At 41.2% G+C, this 25,765-nt stretch overlaps 1 protein-coding gene across 4 annotated transcripts in view; it reads left to right on the top strand.

The window, feature by feature from the left end:
• Positions 1-25,765, top strand: part of FREM1 (FRAS1 related extracellular matrix 1) — a 167,660-nt gene that overhangs the window by 60,764 nt on the left and 81,131 nt on the right. For 3 of the 4 annotated variants that reach the window (XM_024760472.1, XM_024760473.1, XM_024760475.1), the window contains 6 exons: positions 8,996-9,192; positions 9,912-10,002; positions 11,345-11,512; positions 15,057-15,265; positions 18,160-18,253; positions 21,380-21,632. In XM_024760472.1, coding sequence (XP_024616240.1) covers positions 8,996-9,192; positions 9,912-10,002; positions 11,345-11,512; positions 15,057-15,265; positions 18,160-18,253; positions 21,380-21,632 — 1,012 coding nt within the window. The remainder of the gene's footprint in view (positions 1-8,995; positions 9,193-9,911; positions 10,003-11,344; positions 11,513-15,056; positions 15,266-18,159; positions 18,254-21,379; positions 21,633-25,765) is intronic. The other variant, XM_024760474.1, reaches the window with a different exon arrangement.

The raw sequence follows: 25,765 nt of genomic DNA, 5'->3' as shown, positions 1-25,765 counted from the left end.
GGACTCTCAACCACTGCACCACCAGGGAAGCCCTTCTGCCCATTTTTGGATTGGGTTGTTTTTTTTTGATATTGAGCTGCATGAGCTGCTTATATATTTTGGAGATTAATCCTTTGTCAATTGCTTCATTTGCAAATATTTTCTCCCATTCGAGGATTGTCTTTTTGTCTGGTTATGGTTTCCTTTGCTGTGCAAAAGCTTTTAAGTTTCATTAGGTCCCATTTGTTTATTTTTGTTTTTATTTGTTTTTATTTCCATTTCTCTAGGAGGTGGGTCAAAATGAATCTTCCTGTGATTTATGTCATAGAGTATTCTGCCTATGTTTTCCTCTAAGAGTTTTATAGTGTCTGGCCTTACATTTAGGTCTTTAATCCATTTTGAGTTTATTTTTTGTGTATGGTGTTAGGAAGTGTTCTAATTTCATTCTTTTACTGTAGCTGTCCAGTTTTCCCAGCACTGCGTATTGAAGAGGCTGCCTTTTATTGGCATATAGTTGCTTGTAATAATCTCTCATCATCCTTTGCATTTCTGCAGCATCAGTTGTTACTTCTCCTTTTTCATTTCTAATTCTATTGATTTGCGTCTTCTCCCTTTTTTTCTTATGACTCTGGCTAATGGTTTATCAATTTTGTTTATCTTCTCAAAGAACCAGCTTTTAGTTTTATTGATCTTTGCTATTGTTTCCTTCATTTCTTTTTCATTTATTTCTGATTTGATCTTTATGATTTCTTTCCTTCTGCTAACTTTGGGGTTTTTTTGTTCTTCTTTCTCTCATTGCTTTTGGTGTAAGGTTAGGTTGTTTATTTGAGATGTTTCTTGTTTCTTGAGGGAGTATTGTATTGCTAAAAACTTCCCTGTTAGAACTGCTTTTGCTCATCACATAGGTTTTGGGTCGTCATGTTTTCATTTTCATTTGTTTCTAGGCATTTTGTGATTTCCTCTTTGATTTCTGCAGTGATCTCTTGGTTATCTAGTAGCGTATTGTTTAGGCTTGTTTAGCCTCCATGTGTTTGTATTTTTTACAGATTTTTTTCCTGTAATTGATATCTAGTCTCACAGAGTTGTGGTCGGAAAAGATACTTGATACGATTTCAATTTTCTTAAATTTACCAAGGCTTGATTTGTGACCCAAGATATATCTATCCTGGAGAATGTTCCAGGAGCACTTGAGAAGAAAGTGTAATCTGCTGTTTTTGGATGGAATGTCCTATAAAAATCAACTAAGTCCATCTTGTTTAACGTATCATTTAAAGCTTGTGTTTCCTTATTTAGTTTCATTTTGGATGATCTGTCCATTGGTGAAAGTGGGGTGTTGAAGTCCCCTTCTATGATTGTGTTACTGTTGATTTCCCCTTTTATGGCTGTTAGCATTTGCCTTATGTATTGATGTGCTCCTTTTTTGGGTGCATAAATATTTACAATTGTTATATCTTCTTCTTGGATTGATCCCTTGATCATTATGTAGTGTCCTTCTTTACTTCTTGTAATAGTCTTTGTTTTAACGTCTATTTTGTCTGATACAAGAATTGCTACTCCAGCTTTCTTTTGGTATCCATTTGCATGGAATATCTTTTTCCATCCCCTCACTTTCAGTCTGTATGTGTCCCTAGGTCTGAAGTGTCTTGTAGACAGCATATACACAGACCTTCTTTTTGTATCCATTCAGCCAGTCTGTATCTTTTGGTTGGAGCATTTATTCCATTTACATTTAAGTGGTTATTATCGATACATATGTTCCTATTACCATTTTCTTAATTGTTTTGGGTTTGTTATTGTAAGTCTTTTCCTTCTCTTGTGTTTCCTGCCTAGAGAAGTTTCTTTAGCATTTGTTGTAAAGCTGGTTTGGTGGTGCTGAATTCTCTTAGCTTTTGCTTGTCTGTAAAGGTTTTAATTTCTCCGAACCTGAATGAGATCCTTGCTGGGTAGAGTAATCTTGGTTGTAGCTTTTTCTCTTTCATCACTTTAAAAATGTCCTGCCACTCCCTTCTGGCTTGCAGAATTTCTGCTGAAAGATCAGCTGTTAACCTTATGGGGATTCCCTTGTATGTTATTTGTTGCTTTTCTCTTGCTGCTTTTATTATTTCTTCTTTGTATTTAATTTTTGATAGTTTGATTAATATGTCTCTTGACATGTTTCTCCTTGGATTTATCCTGTATGGGACTCTCTGCTTCCTGAACTTGATTGACTATTTCCTTCCCATATTAGGGAAGTTTTCAACTATAAACTCTTCAAATATTTTCTCATACACTCTCTTTTTCTCTTCTTCTTCTGGGACCCCTATCATTCGAATGTTGGTGCACTTAATATTGTCCCAGAGGTCTCTGAGCCTGTCCTCAATTCTTTTCATTCTTTTTTCTTTATTCTGCTCTGCAGTAGCTATTTCTACTATTTTATCTTCCAGGTCACTTATCCGTTCTTCTGCCTCAGTTATTCTGCTATTGATTCCTTCTAGAGAATTTTTAAGTTCATTTATTGTGTTTTTCATCACTGTTTGTTTGCTCATTAGTTCTTCTAGGTCCTTGTTAAACGTTTCTTGTATTTTCTCCATTCTATTTCCAAGATTTTGGATCATCTTTACTATCATTATTCTGAATTCTTTTTCAGGTAGACTGCCTATTTCCTCTTCATTTGTTTGGTCTGGTGGGTTTTTACCTTGCTCCTTCATCTGCTGTGTGTTTCTCTGTCTTCTCATTTTGCTTAACTTACTGTGTTTGGGGTCTCCTTTTTGCAGGCTGCAGGTTTGTAGTTCCCGTTGTTTTTGGTGTCTGCCCCCAGTGACTAAGGTTGGTTCAGTGGGTTGTGTAGGCTTCCTGGTGGAGGGGACTGGTGCCTATGTTCTGGTGGATGAGGCTGGATCTTGTCTTTCTGGTGGGCAGGACTGTGTCTGGTGGTGTGTTTTGGGGTGTCTGTGACCTTATTATGATTTTAGGCAGCCTCTCTGCTAATGGGTGGCATTGTGTTCCTGTCTTGCTAGTTGTTTGGCATAGGGTGTCCAGCACTGCAGCTTGCCTGTCATTGAGTGGAGCTGGGTCTTAGCGTTGAGATGGAGATATCTGGGAGAGCTTTTGCTGTTTGATATGTGGGGCCTGGAGGTCTCTGGTGGACAAGTGTCCTGAACTTGGCTCTCCCACCTCAGATGCTAAGGGTGGCAGCCGGCCAGAGTACCCAGATCCTGTCGGCCACATGGCCAGGTATGTGGGGAGGTTCTTGCCTTTTGGGAAGTCTGAAGTCTTCTCCCAGTGTTCAGTAGCTGTTCTGTAGGAGTTGTTCCACATGTGGATGTAGTTTGATGTATTTGTCGGAAGGAAGGTGATCTGCATGTCTTACTCCTCCGCCATCTTGAAGGTGCCCCCTCTGGCTGGTGGGCGGCTGCAGCCAGCCGTCTCTAGGTGGCGGTGAAGTCGGGTGGCTGTTCTCGTTGGCTCCGGCAGACCTCTGCATTCAGTTTAAACTCAACATGTTCACAAGACATTTATCATATTTCCCTGAAAATTTGCATGAAACCACTATAACTAGAATCTTTGAAGTCATCCCTACCCCCTTTCTCTCGCGTATCTGCATAACCAGTTGGTCAGCTAATCTTAATAAATCTACTTGAGAAATTGCTCTCATCTGTCTCTACTTCCCCACCCCACCGTCATTGCTTTAGTCTCAGCCTTCATCCGTTTTGGACTAGATTATCCTCTACATCTGTCATATGGTCTCTTAAGAATAGACGAGATTAGCCACATCCTTTTTTTTTTTTTTTTTCTGTACGAGGGCCTTTCACTGTTGTGGCCACTCCCATTGCGGAGCACAGGCTCCGGACACAGGCTCAGCGGCCATGGCTCACGGGCCCAGGTGCTCTGTGGCATGTGGGATTTTCCCGGACCGGGGCACGAACCTGTGTCCCCTGCATCGGCAGGTGGACTCACAACCACTGCGCCACCAGGGAAGCCCAGCCACAGCCTTTTCATTGAGGACAATTAAAACTCATTGTTGGAGTAGCAGTATGTTTAGTAGAGTACATCTAGTGTCCATTTTTTCCCAGCTCTCCCTCTTCTGATGTGTGGCAGCTTTAGTTCATTCAGACTGTGGACTGGCACTCAGCTATAGAATCACCTGCTCCAGGAATCATCCTCTGATGCTCCTATTCCATACCTGTTTCCCCAGGCTTGAGCATCTGGTCCTTTTATATAATCTGATATCAAATTACTATGTGAGGCCATTATTTTATTGGATCAACTGTGAGCTCATTTATGACAGGGATCCTGATTTATTCATCTCTCTGCCTTTAGATCTTGGTATCTGACTCAGAGTAGAACCTCCAGAAATGTGTGTTGGTTCCAGAATAAACTCTGGTTCTTTTAACTTTTATTGAAATGAGGGGGAAATAAGAAGACCCAGACATGTGGCAGGGACTGGGGAAGGAGTAAGATGCGGAAGTAATAAGTGTAAAGCTTTAGTTTTCAGAGTTTTCAGGAATTAGTTGTGTACATAACAACAAAACAAATATTTTGTATGTGTGTGCGCTGTTAAGAATTACTGTGTTGTAAAACCCTGATATCATCACTGAAGCTCCAATTTTTAAGGGACTCAAATGATCAGCTTGTCTGTTTGATGACTGCATCTTCAATGTGGATGAGTATCCAGTCATGTCTTACAAATATAAATGTATTTAAAATATTCAACAAAATCTGTAACTTTCAGCTGTTCAACTACAAGTACAGATGAAATGGTTACTTGATGGGAGCTTTTGTGATCAGAAGGTTCCCCAGTCACTGAAGATTAAACTCAGGCCCAGGATTGTTTTGGCCATACTGTGAGAAAACCTCCTTTCATAGGGGCAGAAATCAAAGATCTCAGGTGAGAATCTATTTAAAACAGGAAGGAAGTTACATAAGTGGAGATGCTTCTTACTTCTCATCTTTTCCATCTAGATACTCCTACTGAGAGATCTACCTGCACATCTACAAGATGTTAGCAAGAACCCCCCTCTCTTTCTACCTTGGTTGCCATGACTGTCATCAAATAAAGCCTCACCTACTCAATTTGCTTTTTTTTTTTTTTTTTCGCGGTACGCAGGCCTGTCACTGCTGTGGCCTCTCCCGTTGTGGAGCACAGGCTCCGGACGCGCAGGCCCAGCGGCCATGGCTCACGGGACCAGCCGCTCCGCGGCACGTGGGATCCTCCCGGACCGGGGCACGAACCCGTGTCCCCTGCATCGGCAGGCGGACTCTCAACCACTGCACCACCAGGGAAGCCCTCAATTTGCTTTTAAAAAATATTTTCTTAGGTTATTACAGAATTGTTTGTATCACTACCCAAGTGCTTATTAACAGAAGACTGGTTTAAAAAACTATATCTATACGATGAAATACTATCAAACAAACCAACCAAAAATACCAGTAAATCCATAGAAAATATTCTGTATCTTAACCATGGTGGTGCCTTGACAGGTATATAAGATTGTCAAAACTCATCAAATTATATACTTAAACTGAATGGAGTTCATTGTATGTAAATTAGTCCTGACCAGAAAAAGGAAAAAAAAGAAAAATAGAGTAACGTTAGCAGTAAATGGAGAGCGAAACCTGAGGATAGAAGAGAAATGGAGAAAGAGGACTAAGAAACAGGAAGAAAGGAGCAGATGCCACAAAGGCCTGGGGGCAAAGTGGGAGGAAGGAGTGCAACATGACCAGAGGAGAGAACAGGCACCCAGAGTGGGCATTTATCAGAAGTCAGACCGGAAAGGGGAGTGGGCAAAACTAGCATTGGAAATAACTCCTGGGGGTGAGAAATAGCACTGGATCATCTCAAAGGAAGATGCAAAAGAAGGAATCAGGCAGAAAGCAAAGCTCAGTGCAGAGAAGGGATCAAGAACCCAGGTCTACAAGGAAGGCAGATAGTAGCCAGTGGAGTATCATATTGTGAGCTGTATTCTGAGGGTCAAGTTTAGTGGTTGTCATTTTATATACTGATTTATTACTTTATGTGCCAGTTCCCTGCAGATCTGTCTGTGGGTGCTTGTGGCCATAAGTAGACTGGATGCATGTAGAGGAAGGCAACAAGCAAGAGCCCAGTGCCTAGTATGGGCCCTAGGTTTCCACTTTGTGGGAATGGATATTTAATTAGGTCTTTTTTACAACCAAATTTCAGTAAAAATGAGAACACTTTCTCTATGGAGTTTGTTAAAATAGGATCTTTCTCGCCTGCAGAACGCAGACACAATAATTATTTGGACATGCATAAATACGTAAAGTCACATCAACTTAAGCGATCAGAAAGCATGTTGAAAAATGTGCCCACCATGAATTACTACTGGGGTATAGAAAAGCGTGCTTGTACATTCTTTTTGCACAAAGAACACACTGGAGAATAAATTAGCATAGAAAATGGTCTCTTTGAAGGCACAATAACTATTGTTTCCTTATTAAATCTAGTTTTTCAATTAAATGGAGCTTCACTGATCCACACCATGGCTGGGATGTCCCATAGAGAATTTCTGAACTTTAGAGATTAGCAAAAAACTGTAACTGGAAAAAAATCATGACACAGATTCCAGGAACTGGAGAAATGACTGTCATTGTGTTCCTTTGTTTTGATTACTGAGTTTAGTTTCTAATTAATGAAATGCTTCATAATGGAATAGTAAATATGCTGTATGCTTTTGTAAAAGTAATGAAGGATGGAGACGGAATTAATTTATTGAGCACCTACTACCAGGTACTCACTGTGCTATCAGCTATCTCATTTGATCCTGACAGCACTTCACTATAATAGTCATCCTTATTATTCCCAGTGTAAAGAGAGAAAAACTGAGCCCCAAAAGGGTTAAATTATTTGTCCCAGGCAGCAAAGTTTGTAGGTGGCTGAGCTGATGTTCCAGTCTTTTTTGTATCATAGCAAAAGCTTAACCATGTTTTAGTTTTTGCTTTGTATGTTAACTTAAAAAAGAAATTCTCTTCATTTTCAAATTGGTTATTGTGAACACCATTATCTTAGAAAAAATTGGCATTGCTGATCTGTACTTCCGTGACAATATTAAAATAAATCAAAACCAGAGTCAGAATACTTTCATGCATCAGGCTGTGCAACGACTCACGATGCCAAGCAAATGTACCATTTCAAGAGAGAGTAATTGCTTTCTTCCAGCCAATCATGGATTATTGTAAAAAAAAAAAATAAATGTGATGGTAAAAAGCTGTTTGGCAAAGTCTCCTTTCCCTCTTGCAAGATCCAAACCTATGAATGTTTGAGAAAATTCTTAACATCACAAACAGGGCATGTTGACTCATTCAGTGAGGAAACACCTATAAAGTGCCTCCTACCTACAAAATATCGTGCCAGATATGGTGGAGCTATAGAAATGAACAAAATATTTGTTGAGCACATAATATGTGCCAGACATTTTATCTTCATGGTGATATTTGATCCTCATAAAATTCTGTGAGGTTGTTGATATTATGCTTAATTTACAGATAGGAAAATTGACACTCAAAAAAGTTGAGTGAACCTGTTCAAGATCAGTAACAGCTACTAAGTGGTTTACCCAGGACTTTAACCGTCAGTTCACTGCCAAATTCCATGTGGTTTGCACTATACTATGATCCTCCTCGTGGAACTTTCAGCCTAGGAGAGATTTACATGTAAACTACTAACTAATAATACAAGACAGTGAAATAATGATGTTTATCAAGGGATAACCAAAATTCAGGAAAAATTAATTCCAACTGAGAAATTGGAGAACGTTTCAAGAAGAACCTTCAAGTGTAAGAAAGACTCAGGTTGCTGGAGAGAGCAGGAGAAAACCATTCCAGACTGAAGGAACAACAGGATTCAGAGCATAGAGGCATGTATGAGGACTAGGTCTGGGTCCACTGAGTGCAATCAGGATGCTGGATTAATGTTGAAAGGTCATAAAAGATAAAGTTGAAATAAAGAGTGTGTTTAAACTGAGAGGGGTCTTGAATACCATGCCAAGGAGTTTGAATAATTCTATCCCTCCTGGGGGGGTTAAGATTTTTTTTTTAACTTTCTTTTTTAAAAAATTTTATTGAAGTATGGTTGACTTACAGTGTGTTAGTTTCAGGGGTACAGCACAGTGATTCAGTTATTCATATATATGTGTGTGTGTATATATATATATCCTTTTTCAGATTCTTTTCCCGTAGAGGTTATTGCAAAATAGTGAGTGTAGTTCCCTGTGTGATACAGTAGGTCCTTGTTGGTTATCTATTTTATATATAGTAGTGTGTATGTGTTAATCCCAGCCTCCTAATTTATCCCTCCCCTGCCTTTCCCCTTTGGTAACCATAAATTTGTTTTCTATGTCTGTGGGTCTATTTCTGTTTTGTCGATAACTTCATTTGTATCTTTTTATAGATTTTTGAGGAAGTGAATAACCTGATTTGACTTGTATTTTTTAAAAGATAACACCGGAGGTATGAAAAGTCAAAATGAGTTATTGGAGTTAGGGCTGATGGAAAGCGTTGTGATGATGTAAGGAAATTATGAAAACTGGAGCAAAGTCAGGAACAGTGTGAATGACAGCTGTGGGACTAGGGTGTGGTCACTGTTTAGAAAATTTTGTAAGTACAAACTGTGGGACTTGGTGATGTGTTATATGTGGGTAGAGAAAGAGCAACCAAAAGTAATGTCAAGGTTTCCAGGATCTATGACTGAGTGGAAAGAGGAAGAGAAAGCCCAGGTTGCTGGTAAAGGGAGGTGTAGAAGTAAAACCAGGAACATATTTTGTGTATTATATGCCTATTCTATAGCACTCATGACTGCATTAACTATAATTGTGATAATCATATTCTTAAGTTAGAATGAAAAATGGGTGGAGAATGTTCCATTTTTCACGTTCCTAATAACTCCCCAATCTTTTCACTGGAAGTGTTTTACAAAATGGCAGGTTTTGAAAATCATAACTGTGACTGGATGATAGTGGGGTGGCTTTCTTTGGTGTCTTTTTGGTATTTCAAATTAATGGTAAAGATAATTTCTTTCCAGGTGGTGACAATCCATATCACTCCAGTAGATGACCAGCTTCCAAAAGAGGTTCCTGGAGTTTCTCGACATTTGGTTGTTAAGGAAACGGAGGTGGCCTATATCACTAAGAAACATCTACATTTTGTAGATACAGAATCATATGACAGGGAGCTGCTCTACACAGTAACCACTCCTCCATTTTTCTCCTCTAGCCGCAGGTATCTCTACGAAGAGTCATCACCTGGGCTATTAGTTGAGGGTTGCGTTCTAGAATTGAGTTGAAAGTGTCAGTGTATACTACTGTGGTTCACTTGCTTTGTTGGTCACACATGAACTTATATTCAATTCAGCATTTATTCTAATCTCAAACTTGTCTCATACCTCCCTTCAAAAGCTATATTAATTGGCAAGTGGCCTGTAGCTTGTAGTGTCTTCAGCCTAGGGAGGCTTAAAACAGTCTTTAATCCCTTTTTCTAAAGAGAATACTTTTTTTCTCTTTAGTAAAATGTACTGAGTCTTCATCGCTTTATTTTTAGATATTGCAGCCCACAAAAGTGGTCATATTCTCTGATTCCAATCCAGAAAATATCATGAATATACCTTAGGTTTGTATTATCTACCAAAGGATAGTGAGGAAACCTTTTTAGGATGAGTATCTAACTACATCTTATTGTAGTTAGATTCCCTTTCATCATGTCAGAGCAGAAATTCTGTACATACTTTCTGCAGTCATGATGAGAATGGCATTCATGATACTAGACTTAAGGCTAGAACCTCCCCCCGCCTTGATATAAAGAGAGAATATAAAGATGGAACATTTGATTTCTTCCTACAGTGAGTACTTTTAGCTTCAGAAAATTTGGTTGTGGGCTACTATTTGATTTAATTTTTCTTACTGGGAAAGTTAGCTGATGTGTTCTCTTGTATTTTTATTTAGACACTTGGATGCTGGGAAATTATTCATGGTAGACAGCATACCAAGGCTAACCAAAAACCCTGCAGCTTCAGGGTTGAAGTCATTCACTCAGGTATGATGCTATGCTCAGATGTTGAAAAACATGATGGAAGTGTCCTCTGAGAAGGTACGGTGCTCCTAACATTGCACTTGAGAGTATTGACCTTTGACATATGTCACAAGCAACAAATACTTGATGTCTATATTCTTTCTGCTTGCACATTTCCATTAAGCAAGTGACATGTAACATTTGAAAATACTGATCAAGCTGGATATGATTGTAAAATCTTGTTATAGTTCAATACAGTCTTTTGCATCAGTTTAGGTCCCTGGCTTAGGGCTCTGATGTAGGGACCTGGTGCATATGTTTTTACTCCATCAAAGTTCATCCAATATCCTACCATCTTAGTTTCCTAGGGCTGCTATAGCCCAGTACCACAAACTAGGTGGCTTAAAAGAACAGAGATGTATTGTCTTACAGTTCTGAAACTAGAGGCTAGAAGGCTAGAAGTCTGAAACCAAGGTCTCAGGAGGGCCACCATCCTCCAAAACCCTGTTTGGTCGGGGAGAAGTGGGGTCTTACCTTACCTCTTTCCATCGTCTAGTGGTTTGCTGGCAATCTGACATTCCTTGACTGGTAGATCATCACTCCACTCTCTGCCTCTGTCACGCCATGGCTGTGTTCTCCCTGAGTCTCTCTCTTCTTATAAGGAACGAGTTATATTGGATTAAGGGCCCACCCTACTCCAGTATGGCCTTACCTTAACTAATTACATCTGCAACAACCCTGTTTCCAAGTAAGGTCACATGCTGAGGTACTGGGGGTTAGGACTTCAACGTATCTTTTTTTTGTGGGGGACATAAGTCAGCGCATGCTATCTACTGCTTTCCAAAGTCCTTCATTAGCCCTCTCCCTGCTCCTGTGGCCTCTGCTCTGCAGACCTGACTAGAGGCACAGTAATGATGAGGGCTTAGGCAGCAGCTACCCCTGAGCTGCTGAATCTCACTGTAGTTAGAGTTGTTATTAAATGAGTATGTCAACCTATGTGCTAAGTACTATTATTTTTTTCATTTTGTAGGTAAGGAAACAGAGACCTCGCAAGTTTAAGTAGCTTGACCAATATCACACAGCTACTTTGTGGCAGAGCTGGGTTAAAATGCAAGTCTCCTGTCTTTCACAGAGTTGCCTGGCTTCAAGCACTTGACGTAGTCACTTAATTTCTTTGTTCTTTTCCCTCCTGCTTTTAGAAAATGCGATTTGTAAGATAGAGCTTTTTATGATCTTCAAATGAATGATGGTGGCATTTACAGTGTTCCCTATCAGTGAATGAGACGGGTATCTTAGACTTAGGTCTCTAAATGTCTCTCATCCTGGGAAATTGGCACCCACATGTCCGTCTTCATTTGCTTTGCAGCATGCTGTGAACTATATGAAAGTGGCCTACATGCCACCCATGCAAGATATAGGCCCCCACCCCCGACACGTCCAGTTTGCCTTTTCCGTCAGTAACCAGCACGGTGGCACTTTGTTCGGGATCTGCTTTAACATCACGATTCTTCCGGTGGACAATCAGGTCCCTGAGGTAGGCGTAATGCTTGATGTGAAGGATGAAAAGGCGGGGAAGGCCTAAGGGAAGAAAGATTTTGAAAGACTTACTCAAAATGCTAACTTCTCTTTAGGCTCTTTCAAAGAACTTTTTTATTTTCCAGCTACAGTGTAGGAAAAGAAAGCATGGGGAGGGGGAGTCCTTCACCTCCTATGGCACTTTCTATCTAAAAGATGAGATTTTCTAGTTGCTGAATTTGGCATTATTTTCAAAGCTTTATCAAAATCTCTTTCCTTTCTGCCGAGTTTCATGTGTTGATCAGGTGAAGGGGATTAAATTAGGAGTCTCTTAGCAACCAGATAGGCTTATTTGCTCTCTCCGCAGGCCAGCTATGCTGTTCTGTCATCTAAATAAGCTCTTTAATTTTCTAAAATGAATTAAGATGGACCCTTGTATCCTATGCTGTTCCACTCCCCAGTGTTTGTGTAAAGCTTTAAAGCACTTGGGTCTCTCATTATAAATCAAACTACAAAGGCGATGCTACCTTGTGCATCTTATCTGCGAGGCTGGGATTCATGGTGAGAATTTGTTCCCTACCTGCTCCCTCCCCATCAGAGCACTAAAGTTAATGAGGGTGGCTATTCCTAGGTTTGCTTTTTCCCTCAGAAGGGGAAAGTGTGATTACCCATTCATTAGGAACCCGAGGGGACTAGAACTCACATGTGTCTCATCCCTAAGGAAAGAGGCCACCTTCCCAGGCAGCCACCTGGAATATGGCCAGGAAAGCATGGATGCTCCTTTTCCTTTGCTCTCCTCACCATCTCTACAGCTGCCCAAAGTTGTGGAGCAGAGGTCTCACCCTGCAGGACCAAGGGGCTTACCCAAACCACACAACTGTTTTGATGAGTCTAAATAATATTTGAAAATAATGAGTTGCCAACACTTAAACATCAGGAGGTTTTGTATCAAGTTTGGATTTCTGGCTTCTCTTGAAAATTTGGAAGCTCTGGCAACACTGAGTCCACTTCCCTACCCCCACCCTGCAGCAGCTGAACAGGGCACATTCCCCAGTCACCCAAGTCCCCACCCAACTCAAGACACCCATTTACATCACTGGCTTGACCCCGCCAGCCTCTGAGCTTGCAATATTTGGTAGAAGATGGGCCCAAGAGCTCACAAAAAAGGAACGTAAACTATGTTCTTTGCCTCCTTCCCTGTCAGGGACCAGATCATGTTCCCTGTATAAAAAATAGTTTAGAATATCTCTTAATTTTTTATTTTTTTATTTGTTTTTTGCGGTACGCGGGCCTCTCACTGTTGTGGCCTGTCCCGTTGCGGAGCACAGGCTCCGGACTCGCAGGCTCAGCGGCCATGGCTCATGGGCCCAGCCGCTCCACAGCATGTGGGATCTTCCCGGACCGGGGCACGAACCTGTATCCCCTGCATCGGCAGGCGGACTCTCAACCACTGCGCCACCAGGGAAGCCCAGAATGTCTCTTAATTTGATTAGATTTTATTCAGACCATCCTTTTCTATGTATGAGATACATGCCCTGAAATAGCCCAGCATCTAAAGAAGCTAATGTGTGTTATAGAACAATCACAGAGAAACAGTTTTTTATGCCAAGCTGTCCAGCCTCTTGATAGAGAAAGATGATCTGTGGTAAAAACCAGAAAGGGTGAAGTGAATAGTTACCTCCATCATTTGAAGGTAAATGGAATAGTTACGAGGACTTGGGGCTCAGGAGGCTTAGTGGCTTCTTTTTTCTACAGTGGATGGGACAAATGAAATAGTACTGTAGAGAACTGAGAATAGTAGAAATAAAATTAAATGAGTGGCTTCAGTGAACCTAGTCATGGGAGTGGTTCCTGGTGTGAAAATCCACAGTTATCGCTGGGCTAAGTGATAACCGTTAGGGGATCTTGACACCATGCTGACCTGAAGTTCCAGAAATCCAAGCACTGGGTTCAGGCAGGGACTAGAAAGTGAATAATTAATGGGGGGGGGGGGAAAATTAGCTTTTAGTTTTTTAAAGTTGTCCTGAAATACATATATATTTAAAAATCGTCTAATGAGGCAAAGTATATTCCTTGAAACTTAGCATCTTGGGATATTAATCGATGCAACTCAGGACAAAATGAGGTTGGCGGACATGGACCATATTTCAGTGGTAATAATCCTCTTTAAATAAGAACTCCATTTATTTCTTTCTCCTACAAACAGTGAAAATGTAGGTTTGGCAGAATCAGAGTAAGGCACTTAGGAAGGGTGCGGGTGAGTGGCTGTAGGGAGAAAAGGCTCTTACTTTAGGTCGTCCTTTGCTGGCAGAAGTAGTTTATTACAGAATACAAGGCAGCTGTCCCAGGGAGCATGGTCTCATCATTTCCATGATCCAAGGAGCTGCCCTTGGGGCGGCTGTGCCCTGGTGGGTGGGAGGATGGAGCAGGGCTCTGGGTGGAGGCTGTGATTTCTTGCTCACTTCCCTTTCCTCTGCCCATTTCTCGGGCCTCCGTCCTCTTTACCAGCTCTTGCCTTGGGGAGTGCTCTCCTTTCTAGGAGTGGCAGCTGCTCTGAAGAGAGTAGCTGCTTCCTCGGAGAACCCTGTGTCCTCACGTTAGCAGAGCGCTCACCCCAGATCGTGTGTGAGGAGCCTTCAGAGCCCATGACTTGGTAGCCCAACTGTATCTCCCTGTTTTTGCTTCTGTGTAGTAAAACAAATTTGAGAAAATGATAGGTTAAACAAAGTTAGCAGATTTTCCTACTGTAGGGTCTCAGAGTGCTGAATACACTTACGAATCTTATAAACCTCCAAGGTGAAGATACCGTATGTGACTATTTTCTAGATGTGTTTGACCATGGAACACTTCTTGCCAACTCCCAATGTGATGAAAAAATAGCCCAAGCCCTTCTAACTTGCTTTTTACTTTCAAGTAAATTTTTATTGAGCGGTGAGTTTTTCTGTTAGAGAAAATTATCTTTATGGCTTTAATATTTAAGTCTAATGCTTGAATAAATCTATTTCCTATGAAATCTTCAATTTCTAGTCTTTAATTTCCCTGTTCTACTTCCATATCTAAAACACTCACTACCCTGATGCTTAAAAGCTCCAATTTCCCGAGTCTTTAAGAATTTTTAGGGTGTAAAAAGAGATGGATTCTTTCTCTAGGGGAATTTGATGTAGGTTTTGTTCATTTTGTAGATTAAGGTACATATGTGCCGAGCAATGGTAGGTGTGGACACGATGAGGAATGTTATTATTTTCTCAATTTAGCACCAGTGATGGTAAATCTGACTGCTGCTTCTACTCTACAGGGTCTGAGATCAGTGAAATGCAGATGCTTTCAGGTTTCTAGATCTGCCTTGTTTCTTTGTGTCCATCAATGTTTAGAATTGGAAGCATTTAGTAAAAAATACTTTTCAGCCAGGATGTTCAGCTATGAACTTGTTCCGTTTAGCACATTCTTGAAAGTTTGATTGACATGTGAAAATGGTGCTGGAAGTTTTCTGTTGGTTTCATGAGCTCTGTCTTCAGGTACACCTCATGGAACAAGGCTTTAAATGTTTCCTTCCTTCTTTCTAGGTATTTACCAACCCTCTGAGAGTGGCTGAGGGAAGTCAGTGTGTCATCAGCACAGAGCATGTCCTGGTTTCTGACGTGGACACCAAACTGGACAACATCCACCTCTCCCTGCAGAGACAGCCTCAGCATGGAAGGGTGGAGCTGAATGGATTTCCTCTAAACACAGGGGCCATATTTTCTTGGGGAGACCTCCAGGCCTTAAAAGTTAGGTCAGAACATTTCCTGGCTTCTTTGTTTTACATGCTTTGGCTCCCGTCTGAATCAGTTGTGAGGCAGTGTAAGAAGTTTGTCCAATTCTTTCAGGGGTAGCAACATGCCACCTAATACTTTTCCAGGGTCAGTTGAAAATTAGAAATGACAATCCTTTAGTTTCCCCCCAAGGCATTTTCTTTCCCTCTGGCTTGCTGTACTGGTAGGAATGACATTATGAATATTTGAGCAACAAAAATTCGATTACCATGAATATTAAATTTGCTGCAACTGCACATATCACAAGGGGTAACAATCAAGCTAGATGAATAGAGTCTGAAATAATCTATAAGGCTAATCTACATAATTGAACTTGGTTTCAAGAAAAGCCAATTTCTTAACCCTGGCAACTCTGGGATAGAATTCGGTTGATCGAAGTCTTTGGTGTGAATTTTTAATCCATTCTACCAGGGAGGGGATTTGAGGGCAAATAAGTAGGGTAGGTTGGGTAGGTAGGATATGGAAGAGTACTTGGGTCTCTTACAGTCAGGGGTGGAGTAATCCCTGTCTCATGGTCCTACAGTAGTTCCCCTCACCTTGAGGACTTTCATTTCTTCTACCTAATGCAGTTATGTTAAGACACTTTTTCTTTAAAATCTAGTAAAACATCTTCTCTGTAAAACAATGCAAGATACTCAAAAGCAGTGGTCAGGTAGACAAACATACTGGTTAATTTCTCACTTGTTCAAGTTCAAGTTATAAATGGGAAATTTGTCCTTTTTGATAAAGTGTAGTAGAAGGTATTAGGCATCAAATGCTTAGTTCTACATTTAGAAATTGATGGGGAAGGAGGATTTGTGTACAGGAAGATCATTTTCATCCCACAGTTTAGTTACACTGTTTACAGTTTCCAATATCTTAACCTCTTTTCACTACTCTTATCCTCATTAAAATTTCCTTTTTCCCCCAAGATCTCAGCTCTTTCCTACCTGTTAGAAAGAGAGCTTTGTTTAGGTAATTCTTAGTAGGGAATGGACAATGGATAGAAAAAAAAAAGTACCAGTGTTTGCCAGCACGTATATTTCAAGCATTCTTCTAGAGACTTGGAATTATGGTTTTTTTTCATTAAACTTCACAGCAATCAAACCTGACAAGGTAGATGGTTCTATTCTCATATTATAGTTGAAATAACTAAGACACGAAGAGGTTAAGGTCACTTAGCTAGTGTGTGCAGGACTCTGGTTTTGAAAGAAGTTCTGTTTGGTTCTATAGCCATGCATTTGGATGTGTACTCCTAGACCTATTTGGCCCTTTTAGAGGCATTAGCATGGTAAGTATATTTGAATTAGCACATTATCACATATCAATCCACTTTTGATGAAGATAACAGGGAATATGACAAAATAAAGCATAGGAGGCAGTGTTGGGAGGGAAACTGGGAGTAGGAGGTGGGCTTTCTCCACCACTGGAATCGAATCCCTAGCTAGTGTATGGGTGAGTCTAGTCCTGAGTAAAACACCTTTTAGCCCTGGAATTTTTTCATATGTAAACGTTACATATGTTCAATATACAATACAATTTTTAAAGCAACTTTTTTTTTGCGGTTCGCGGGCCTCTCACTGCTGTGGCATCTCCCGTTGCAGAGCATGGGCTCCGCGTGCGCAGGCTCAGCGGCCATGGCTCACGGGCCCAGCCGCTCCGCGGCATGTGGGATCCTCCCGGACCGGGGCACGAACCCGTGTCCCCTGCATCGGCAGGCGGACTCTCAACCACTGCGCCACCAGAGAAGCCCTAAAGCAACTTTTAATTTCATTTCCTAGAACTTATTTCCATAACTCAGTGTCTTGAACGGATCACTGATAAGCTAAAAATTTGACTCTATTCAACAATTATTTAGAACTTACTGTGTATCACTACAGTGGACTGAAGAGTAAATGGAAAGTCTAGAATTAGACAATTCATTTAAGAAACTTGACTGAGAATTAAAAGGAAATAGGGTCAAGGCAAGACCAAGAAAAAATATATATATACATTTTTTGTAAATTTATTTATTTAGTTTTGGCTGCGTTGGGTCTTCACTGCTGCGTGTGGGCTTTCTCTCGTTGCGGCGAGAGGTGGCTTCTCTTGTGGAGCATGGGCTGTAGGTGCACGGGCTTCAGTAGTTGTGGCATGTGGGCTCAGTAGTTGTGGCTTGCAGGCTCTAGAGCGCACCTTAATCGTTGTGGCACATGGGCTTAGTTGCTCCGTGGCATGTGGGATCTTCCCAGACCAGGGATTGAACCTGTGTCTCCTGCAATGGCAGGTGGATTCTTAACCACTGTGCCACCAGGGAAGTCCCCCAAAAATACTTTTAAGTCTAGAGAAATTCAAGAATCTTTATAGGTTCAGAGGAAAAGAGTTAGTAAATGGCAAGGGGGAAGTGGCAGGAGAGAGGCAATGAATAATCCCTAGATAAAGTTTTAGGGCAGAGCTGAATCAATCCAGAGCACAGGCAGAAGGAATAACCTTAAAAGTGGGGGAGGAGGGAGAATTACCAAAATCCACGTAGTGTCCCACTTTTACCTGTCACTGCTCAGTCTCAGTGTCCCCTTTGCCCCCGGCAGTGTTTTCGGTTAAGTAGGCGGAGCTACACCCACTGGTTCCCATTTTTACAGTGACAGTTTGAAGAGCTGCTTTTTGATTTGGGGACAAGTTATGAATGCATAAACACATTTTTCCAGGGTGGAGCAATTTTACATTTAAGGATACTTGAGTATGGTAGTTACATATGTGACTTCATGATTATGCTGGGGTTTTGGTTATTTATTTATTTGTTGAACATATGGCCAAAACCATGGAAAAGCTCTTGTGACAGGAATCTCAGTGCACTCTCACAGTGGCCTTGAGAGGTTAGTGACAGCTGTCATCCCCACAGGTATCAGCATGATGGATCTGAGATACTTCAGGATGACATACTACTGGAGGTCACAGATGGCATAAATGCAGCAGAATGTGTGCTATACATTGAGGTACGTAGTAAGTTTCCTCCATGGTTCATATAGAAACAAACCTTCTAGTTTGGAAGCCTCTTGGGGTCTCTGATAGAAACTGAAGCACATGGACTTCAAAGCAAGAAGGTGTCTGCTTACATCTTTGATTATGTCAGGACAGGTAATAGAGAGCAAAGTTATATTGGTGAAATGGGCATATGAGTTTCTTGTGCCAATCAGTTTAAAGGTAGAACTACTCTGACCTCAAACCCAGAGACTTAATTTAAAAAGCAGTCATTTCCATGTATAAATTATTTCTGATATTTTTGATCTGTAACACCCAGAAATATTTATTTAGCAGTTGGACAGGTTAGGCTAGCATTGCTGGGCTTTTTCCCTGTTGTGTGCAAGGAGCCATATCTATATGTGCGATGTGACCCTTTGTGAATTCCTGTACTATATATCCCTGGCCTGTTTGAGATGATAATTTTCCCCCTTTTGACAAATGAAGGAAAATCTGCACATAAAGGTTGTGTACATGCTCAAAGGCCTGATGGGAACCCCCGAGTTTCTCTGTTGGGTGACCATCCATGTCCACAAGCATAACTCATAGGATTTGCAGGTATTTATAGTTAGTGACAAAGGAGGGTCAGCAGAAGACTTACCACACTTCCTGAAGATCCACTAATTATTCTTACCGTACCAAATTCTATTTCTGTTTCAATTCTGTCAGTTCTTTGTAGTATGAAATTGTTATTAATGGTCATAATAACGTGTTTGTAAGATATTTTACAGTTAATAATTAAGAATGATCACATCATTCTAGTGTTTTAAGAAGTACACAGAAAAGGAATTATCCCCATCCTATAGCAAAGGTCTGAGAAGGTTCAATGACTTGTCCAAAGCCATTAACTTGACCATGTAGACCTGGGCTGGCATCTCCACTCTGGTACTCAGGCCAGCGTTCTTTCCTCCTCACCACTGCCCAGATCTAAATTAACAGGTGATTGTAATTACCATGCTCGCTAACATTTCCTGAGCACTTATCCATGCCAGTCACAGTGCATAGCCACTTCTTTTCATTTTTTTCCAGTTAGTTCTAATGATGGTCTTGTATCTAGATGAAAAGCAGTACGTTATTTCAGCCTCAAAAAGGAGAGTTTTCTTTATTGGCAGACTTTTACATATAAAGAAAGCTTTGCTGAGTTAATTTTTTTTCCTGAAAAGCAAATTTATGGTGAAAACCCCAACTCTGTCTTCTGTCCATGACCGTCTTCTCATTAATGACCCTAAGCAGTGAATTTGGGGAAAAGAATTTGTGTATTATTACTTTTGAGACAAAAGGGCATAGCCTTTGGAAACCAATCAGAGCTTCAGGAAAGTTTTAGACAATTATGTGTGATTTTTTTTTCATTCAGGAGGAATGTTTTTAATTCTATTGCCTTTGGACTTTTTATGCATTTGAAAGCTGAGGATATTTTGTGAACTGCTGCAAGGTGATGATCATGCATGTATTGGTGAGATTGATCAGATGGAGTCAAGAACAATAAGAAAGAAGGTCTTCACTGAATCTACGCAGAGGACTTGAACAAAGATATTGTTTCCTAATAAGTCAATAGAAAATGGAATAGAGCATTGCATACTTTTCTATCTTTAGTTAAATAAATAAACCTGGGTTTCCATCACCCCATCTCTCTACCTGTTAAAGGAAGGGGTCTTCATAATTTCGTGTATATTTGTTGTTGAGTTGTTAGCCTGTTGAAACAGTAGGGTAACCAGGGCATATATACGTAGTTACATTCATTCATTCGTTTATTCCATAAATACTTAATAAGTGCCTGCTATATGCCAGGTCCTATGCTAAATTCTTGGGCTGTGTTGATGAACAAGATAAATAAACTTCCTCTTCTTTTAGAGTTATGGGCAAGGGATGAAGGCAGGCTTTAAACAGATTATCACTGAAATAATTAGTTAAAATGTGGATGTGTTCTACAAGTGAACAGGGTACTAAAAGAGAGTAAACAAGGCAAGTTTCTAAGTGAGTCTGAGTTGTCAAGAAGTTTTCCTGGAGGAATCCATATGTAACCTGAAGAAGGAGGTAGCCAAGCAAAGAGCTACGGGAGAACATACCAGGCAAGGGACAGACAGAAGATGCAAAGACGGGGCAAAGGCCTGACATGTGTGGAACACAGTGTCTTGGGGGTAGAAATGGACAGGAGTGGCAAAGGAACCCCATAGCATGAGATGAAGCCGAAGACATCCCAGGAGAAGCTCTGGGAAGCCATTGAAGGTTCCCACAGTGTGATGACTTGATGAAAGCCACGTTTGAAAAAGATCACATAGGCTAAAGAGTGGGGCAAGGAAATGTAGGGGTGACGGTATTCACAGGCCAGACTTGATAAATAAATGTGCAGCACACACCGAGTTGTGGTCGTGAACTCAGAGGAGGACTGTCCTTCATTCCTGTTTAGAAGACATACTTTTTCACATTTCTACAAAATCTTTTAAAATTTGGACAGCCAGTGTGATCCAATGTTGCTTTTTTTCCCTTTCTACTTGGAAATTTATTTTCATGACAGTGAGAGAAAAATGTTTTATCAAGTTGAAAACTGGCATTGATTTAATGGCTGTGGGGTTTCAGATTTAACTCAAAATGTTTGAAATGCAGCTGCTGCTATTATAAGTCCAAAGAAACTTCCTGGGTGGCAGGAAGTTGAGAGTAGAGGAAAGCCTTGTAATCATCAAGTAATTTGAAATATAAATAACTTTGATGTGGTAAATGTAAATGCTCAGACCACAAGGACTAGCTTTCCTGTAGAATATGGGTAAATTTAGCAAAGGAGGATAGGGGCTTGGGTGAAGGATGCTTTATATCACATTTATATTTTGTCTGTCTTGAAACAAACGAGAGCTTTGAGTCCCAAACCATAACCATACTCTCCCATTCCTACCTAAAATGTCTCTCATGTGGGTCATTTCTTGCAAGTTGGTTCATATGGGGAAAGTTAACAGATACAGATGGCTTGGCCAAATTCCATGGCTATTGTTTCACGTGTCTGGAAGATTGAAAATGCCTGTCATTCCAGTTATGAGCTATGAGTTACCAGTTGGGCAATTTGTCATTGCTCTTTTTTCTTGAAAACGTGCATTTTTTTTCCTGCTTAGGTGTTGCCTGTAAATGATGAGCCACCGGTCCTAAAGGCAGACCTCATTCCCATGATGCACTGCTCAGAGGGCGAAGAGGTGGTCATTACCTCTGAATACATTTTTGCTACTGATGTGGACAGTGATGATATGAAACTGATGTTCATGATTGTTCGAGAACCTCAGCGTGGGACAGTGAGGAAAGCTGGGGTCACAGTGCGTCAGTTTTCTCAGGGAGATGTTATGGCAGGGGCTGTGACGTACAAACACACAGGTAAGTGACAGTACTGTGACTAGTCTGAGAGTGGGGATGCTGCAACATGACAGAGTCTTAGCCCACTCCTTGCTGTGGGCTCTGATAATCTAACAGTCTTAATGCTTGCTTCCATTAAAAGAGTGGCAGCCCATCTCCCATTTTCAAGTATGATCACCATATTCAGAAGTATTTCTTGATCTCAGTAATATAGTGAATTTCACAGAGTTGAGAAAGATCAAGTGTTATTGCTGCTCTGCTCCTGATGCTTCCACATAGACCGTCAATTCACCCTGGCTTGTCCTCATTCCTATTTTGGTCAATATGAAGAAGATTATTTGACCATCTCAGCTTCTGGCTCCCTAAATCATAACAGAAATGCCTGAAGTAGGCTCCCTAAGATAATTATCTTATTAACTGTAAAAGTTTCCTGATTATCAGCTAGCTCCTAAGAAGAAACCGGTCTGACCTTTGAGTTCTTGAAAAGCAAAGATCGTGTCTTACACTTTTGTGTAGCTTGTCCACAGCACATGACAGTGGTGGACATAGATGAGAGATACAGTAAATGCTAGTTTATTAGCACTGTAGTTACATTTCTGGCATTGCATTATATTGTTATCCGGATGGCATTTGTTCCTTATGTAAAATGTTCATGTAAAGAAGATGTGAATTCAACATCTGATGTCTGCGAGGCACAGTAGTAGGCACTGTGGCTTTACAAAGGAAGTATAACCCAAACCCTACTATGAAGGACTTTTGATTTAAAGGAGTAAGACAGACACATTATTCCCATGTAAAGATGACAGCGTGACACATCTGCCCGTCACCACATCACCACCCCTCCCACATCTGATTTCTGGGTTGGGGGCACTTCCTCAGTAATAATACATCTACTTCCTCTACCTAAGTTTTATCACACTCCATTACAATTTCACGTTTACTCATCCATATGCCTCTCTAACCTGGAAATTCCATGGGGGAAGTATGATTGGGTGTGGGAGGCCAGGTGAGTGATACAAGAAATAAGAGGTATCAGAATTCAAATCATTTTCTTATTTGAAGAGACAGAGAGAGAATACAAGCAGGGAGGTGGGAGGGAATTCAAGGAGGGGGGTTGAGATAGCAAAGGATTCATTTGGACATGGGAGAAAACATTTTGAAATAATATTTTTATGTGTACTTTAAAAAACAGTGATTCATTGGGATACCAGTTCTTAATCACTCAACTAAACATCTTTTTTCTTTAAATGCTATCTCCTTATCTTCTTCTTTATGTTAAGTCTTAGGAAAGGTTTCATTGGCTCTTTCCTTGTCCTGAGGAGCTTAGCCCACTTGTTCGATGTCTCTCAATGTCTCTCAAGAGTTTACAGCTAGGTGCTTCTTTTTAATTTCCCCAGTAGTTCTCAGACTAGCAGAAAAGTGATCCAAAGACCAGTGATTGTTGATTTTTACATAATTTTAACATCTTTGGCAGGCTCACACAGCATAGATAAATTAGTGGTGAGATGAATCTGTCTTCTCTTCCTGCGCTTTGTTCCAGACGTTAAGCAACAGTTGTACATATGTATAACTCTCTTCTAGTGTGGTGGCCATAGAAGAGAGTGTTGACACATTTTTTTTCATAAGACCTAGTGGGACACTGGGGCAAATCGTTTCAGATAGACTTTTTTGTTAATAAATTAACAGAGGGGCAGAGTCAAGATGGCATACTAGGAGGACGCTGAATTCGCGTCTCCTCACAACTAGGGCACCTACTAGGCACCAGTGGGACCACGGAAACCTAAGGGGATGGGAGGAACCCCCAGTGACTGGGTAGGACGCGAGGTATGGGGGAAGTGAAGGGGGAGAAGAAGTGGAGGTGGGATGGGACTGGAGCCCCTGCTGAAGGGTGGCTGGGGGAGGGGAAGGGATCCCATGCCTGAAGGGGAAAATTGGGGGACCATTGGGAGGGCAGAGGATCAAAAGGGAGCGTGGCCAGGTTTCCCCTGCCCACTTGGGCCCCCAGGAACCTGCTGAGATCCGGGGCCTGATCCTCTGCCCACCTGAGGCCCCCTCCAGCTGCGCAGGTCCTGAGGGACTGGGAGGGAGGGAAGGGGGAGCAAAAGTGGGATCGGCAGCCCTGAGGGGCAGCTGGGGGAGGGGAGGAGTTCTTACACCCAGCGGGACCCACCCACAGTTAGGGGTCCAGCGGCAATGTGGGAGACCCTGGGGGAGATGGTGGGGGAGGGGAATGGAGGAATGGAAGGGAATGGAGCCAGTGCTTTCCCTGTCCACTTAGGCACCGGGGAGCCTACTGGGCTCTTGGGCCTAATCCTCTGCCCTCAGAGCCTCCCTCCTGCTGCTCAGAGCCCAAGCCCCGCCTCTACACCCCCCACCCAGGGCCCCACCTCTGCACTCGGAGACCCCCTCCAACGCGCTGAGTCTAAACTCCACCCACACACCCTGACCCAGGGCCTTACCTCCAAACTCCAGAACTCCACACTCCAGAGGCCCTCCTTTTCATGTGCTGCCTCTCCCCTTCCGAGCAGGTCCTAAGCAGAGGCCCCGCCCCATGCTTGAATGTTGGGTTCTGTTTTACGATGTTGATTCATTGTTGTTGATTCTTTTATATTTTTATTTTTCCTAGTAAATCTTTTATTCTAACTTTATTTTATGCTTTATATTTTGTTATTGTTCTCTCCTTTTGGCTCGTTCCCCCCCACCTTTTTTTCTGTTGTGGTTTTATTTTACCTTGTTGCAGGTGTTTCGATTATAGTTTTATTTTTCCTAATACATTTTTTATCATTCCTGTGAGATTTTGGTTCCCAGGCCGGAGGTTGGGCCCGAGCTCCTGTGGTGGGAGCTCCGAGTACAAATTGCTGGACTAACAGAGAACCTCACACCCCAGGGAATATCAATCTGAGTGAGGCCTCCTGGAGGACCTCATCTGAGCACCAAGATCAAGCTCTATCTGCCTGCCTGCAAACTCCACTGCTGGACATCTCAGGCCAAACAACCAGTAAGACAGGAATAGAGCTCAGTAACACAATCATAGTAGGGGACTTTAACACCTCACTTTCACCAGTGGACAGATCATCCAAAATGAAAATAAATAAGGAAGCACAAGCTTTAAATGACATTAAACAAGATGGACTTAATTGATATTTATAGGACATTCCATCCCCAAACAACAGAATACACTTTCTTCTCAAGTGCTCATGGACTGTTCTCCGGGATAGACCATATCTTGGGTCACAAATCAAGCCTTGGTAAATTTAAGAAAATTGAAATCCTATCAAGTATCTTTTCTGCCCACAGTGCTCTGAGACTAGATATCAATTATAGGAAAAAATCTGTAAATAATACAAATGCATGGAGGCTAAACAATACACTACTAAATAACCAAGAGATCACTGAAGAATTCAAAGAGGAAATCAAAAAATACCTAGAAAAAATGACAATGAAAACACGAAGACCCAAAACCTATGGGATACAGCAAAAGCAGTTCTAAGAGGGAAGTTTATAGCAAAAAAATCCTACCTCAAGGAACAAGAAACATTTCAAATAAACCACCTAACCTTACACCTAAAGCAAATAGAGGAAGAAGAACAAAAAAACTCCCCAAAGTTAGCACAAGGAAAGAAATCATAAAGATCAGATCAGAAATAAATGAAAAAGAAATGAAGGAAACAATATCAAACATCAATAAAACTAAAAGCTGGTTCTTTGAGAAGATAAACAAAATTGATAAACCACTCACTAGACTCATCAAGAAAAAAAGGGAGAGGACTCAAATCAATAGAATTAGAAATGAAAAAGGAGAAGTGACAACTGACACTGCAGAAATACAGAAGAATCATGAGAGATTACTACAGGCAGCTATATGCCAATAAAATGGACAACCTGGAAGAAATGGACAAATTCATAGAAAAGCACAACCTTCCGAGACTGAACCAGGAAGAAATAGAAAATATAAACAGACCAGTCACAAGCACTGAATTTGAAACTGTGATTAAAAATCTTCCAAAAAACAAAAGCCCAGGACCAGGTGGCTTCACAGGCGATTTTTATCAAACATTTACAGAAGAGCTGACACCTATCCTTCTCAAACTCTTCCAAAATATAGCAGAGGGAGGAACACTCCTAAACTCATTCTATGAGGCCACCATCACTCT

The sequence above is a fragment of the Neophocaena asiaeorientalis genome, unplaced genomic scaffold, assembly GCF_003031525.2.
Source record: "Neophocaena asiaeorientalis asiaeorientalis breed wild unplaced genomic scaffold, Neophocaena_asiaeorientalis_V1.1 scaffold174, whole genome shotgun sequence".
Lineage (NCBI taxonomy): Eukaryota > Metazoa > Chordata > Mammalia > Artiodactyla > Phocoenidae > Neophocaena > Neophocaena asiaeorientalis.
This window is presented reverse-complemented; position numbering and strand designations above follow the sequence as displayed.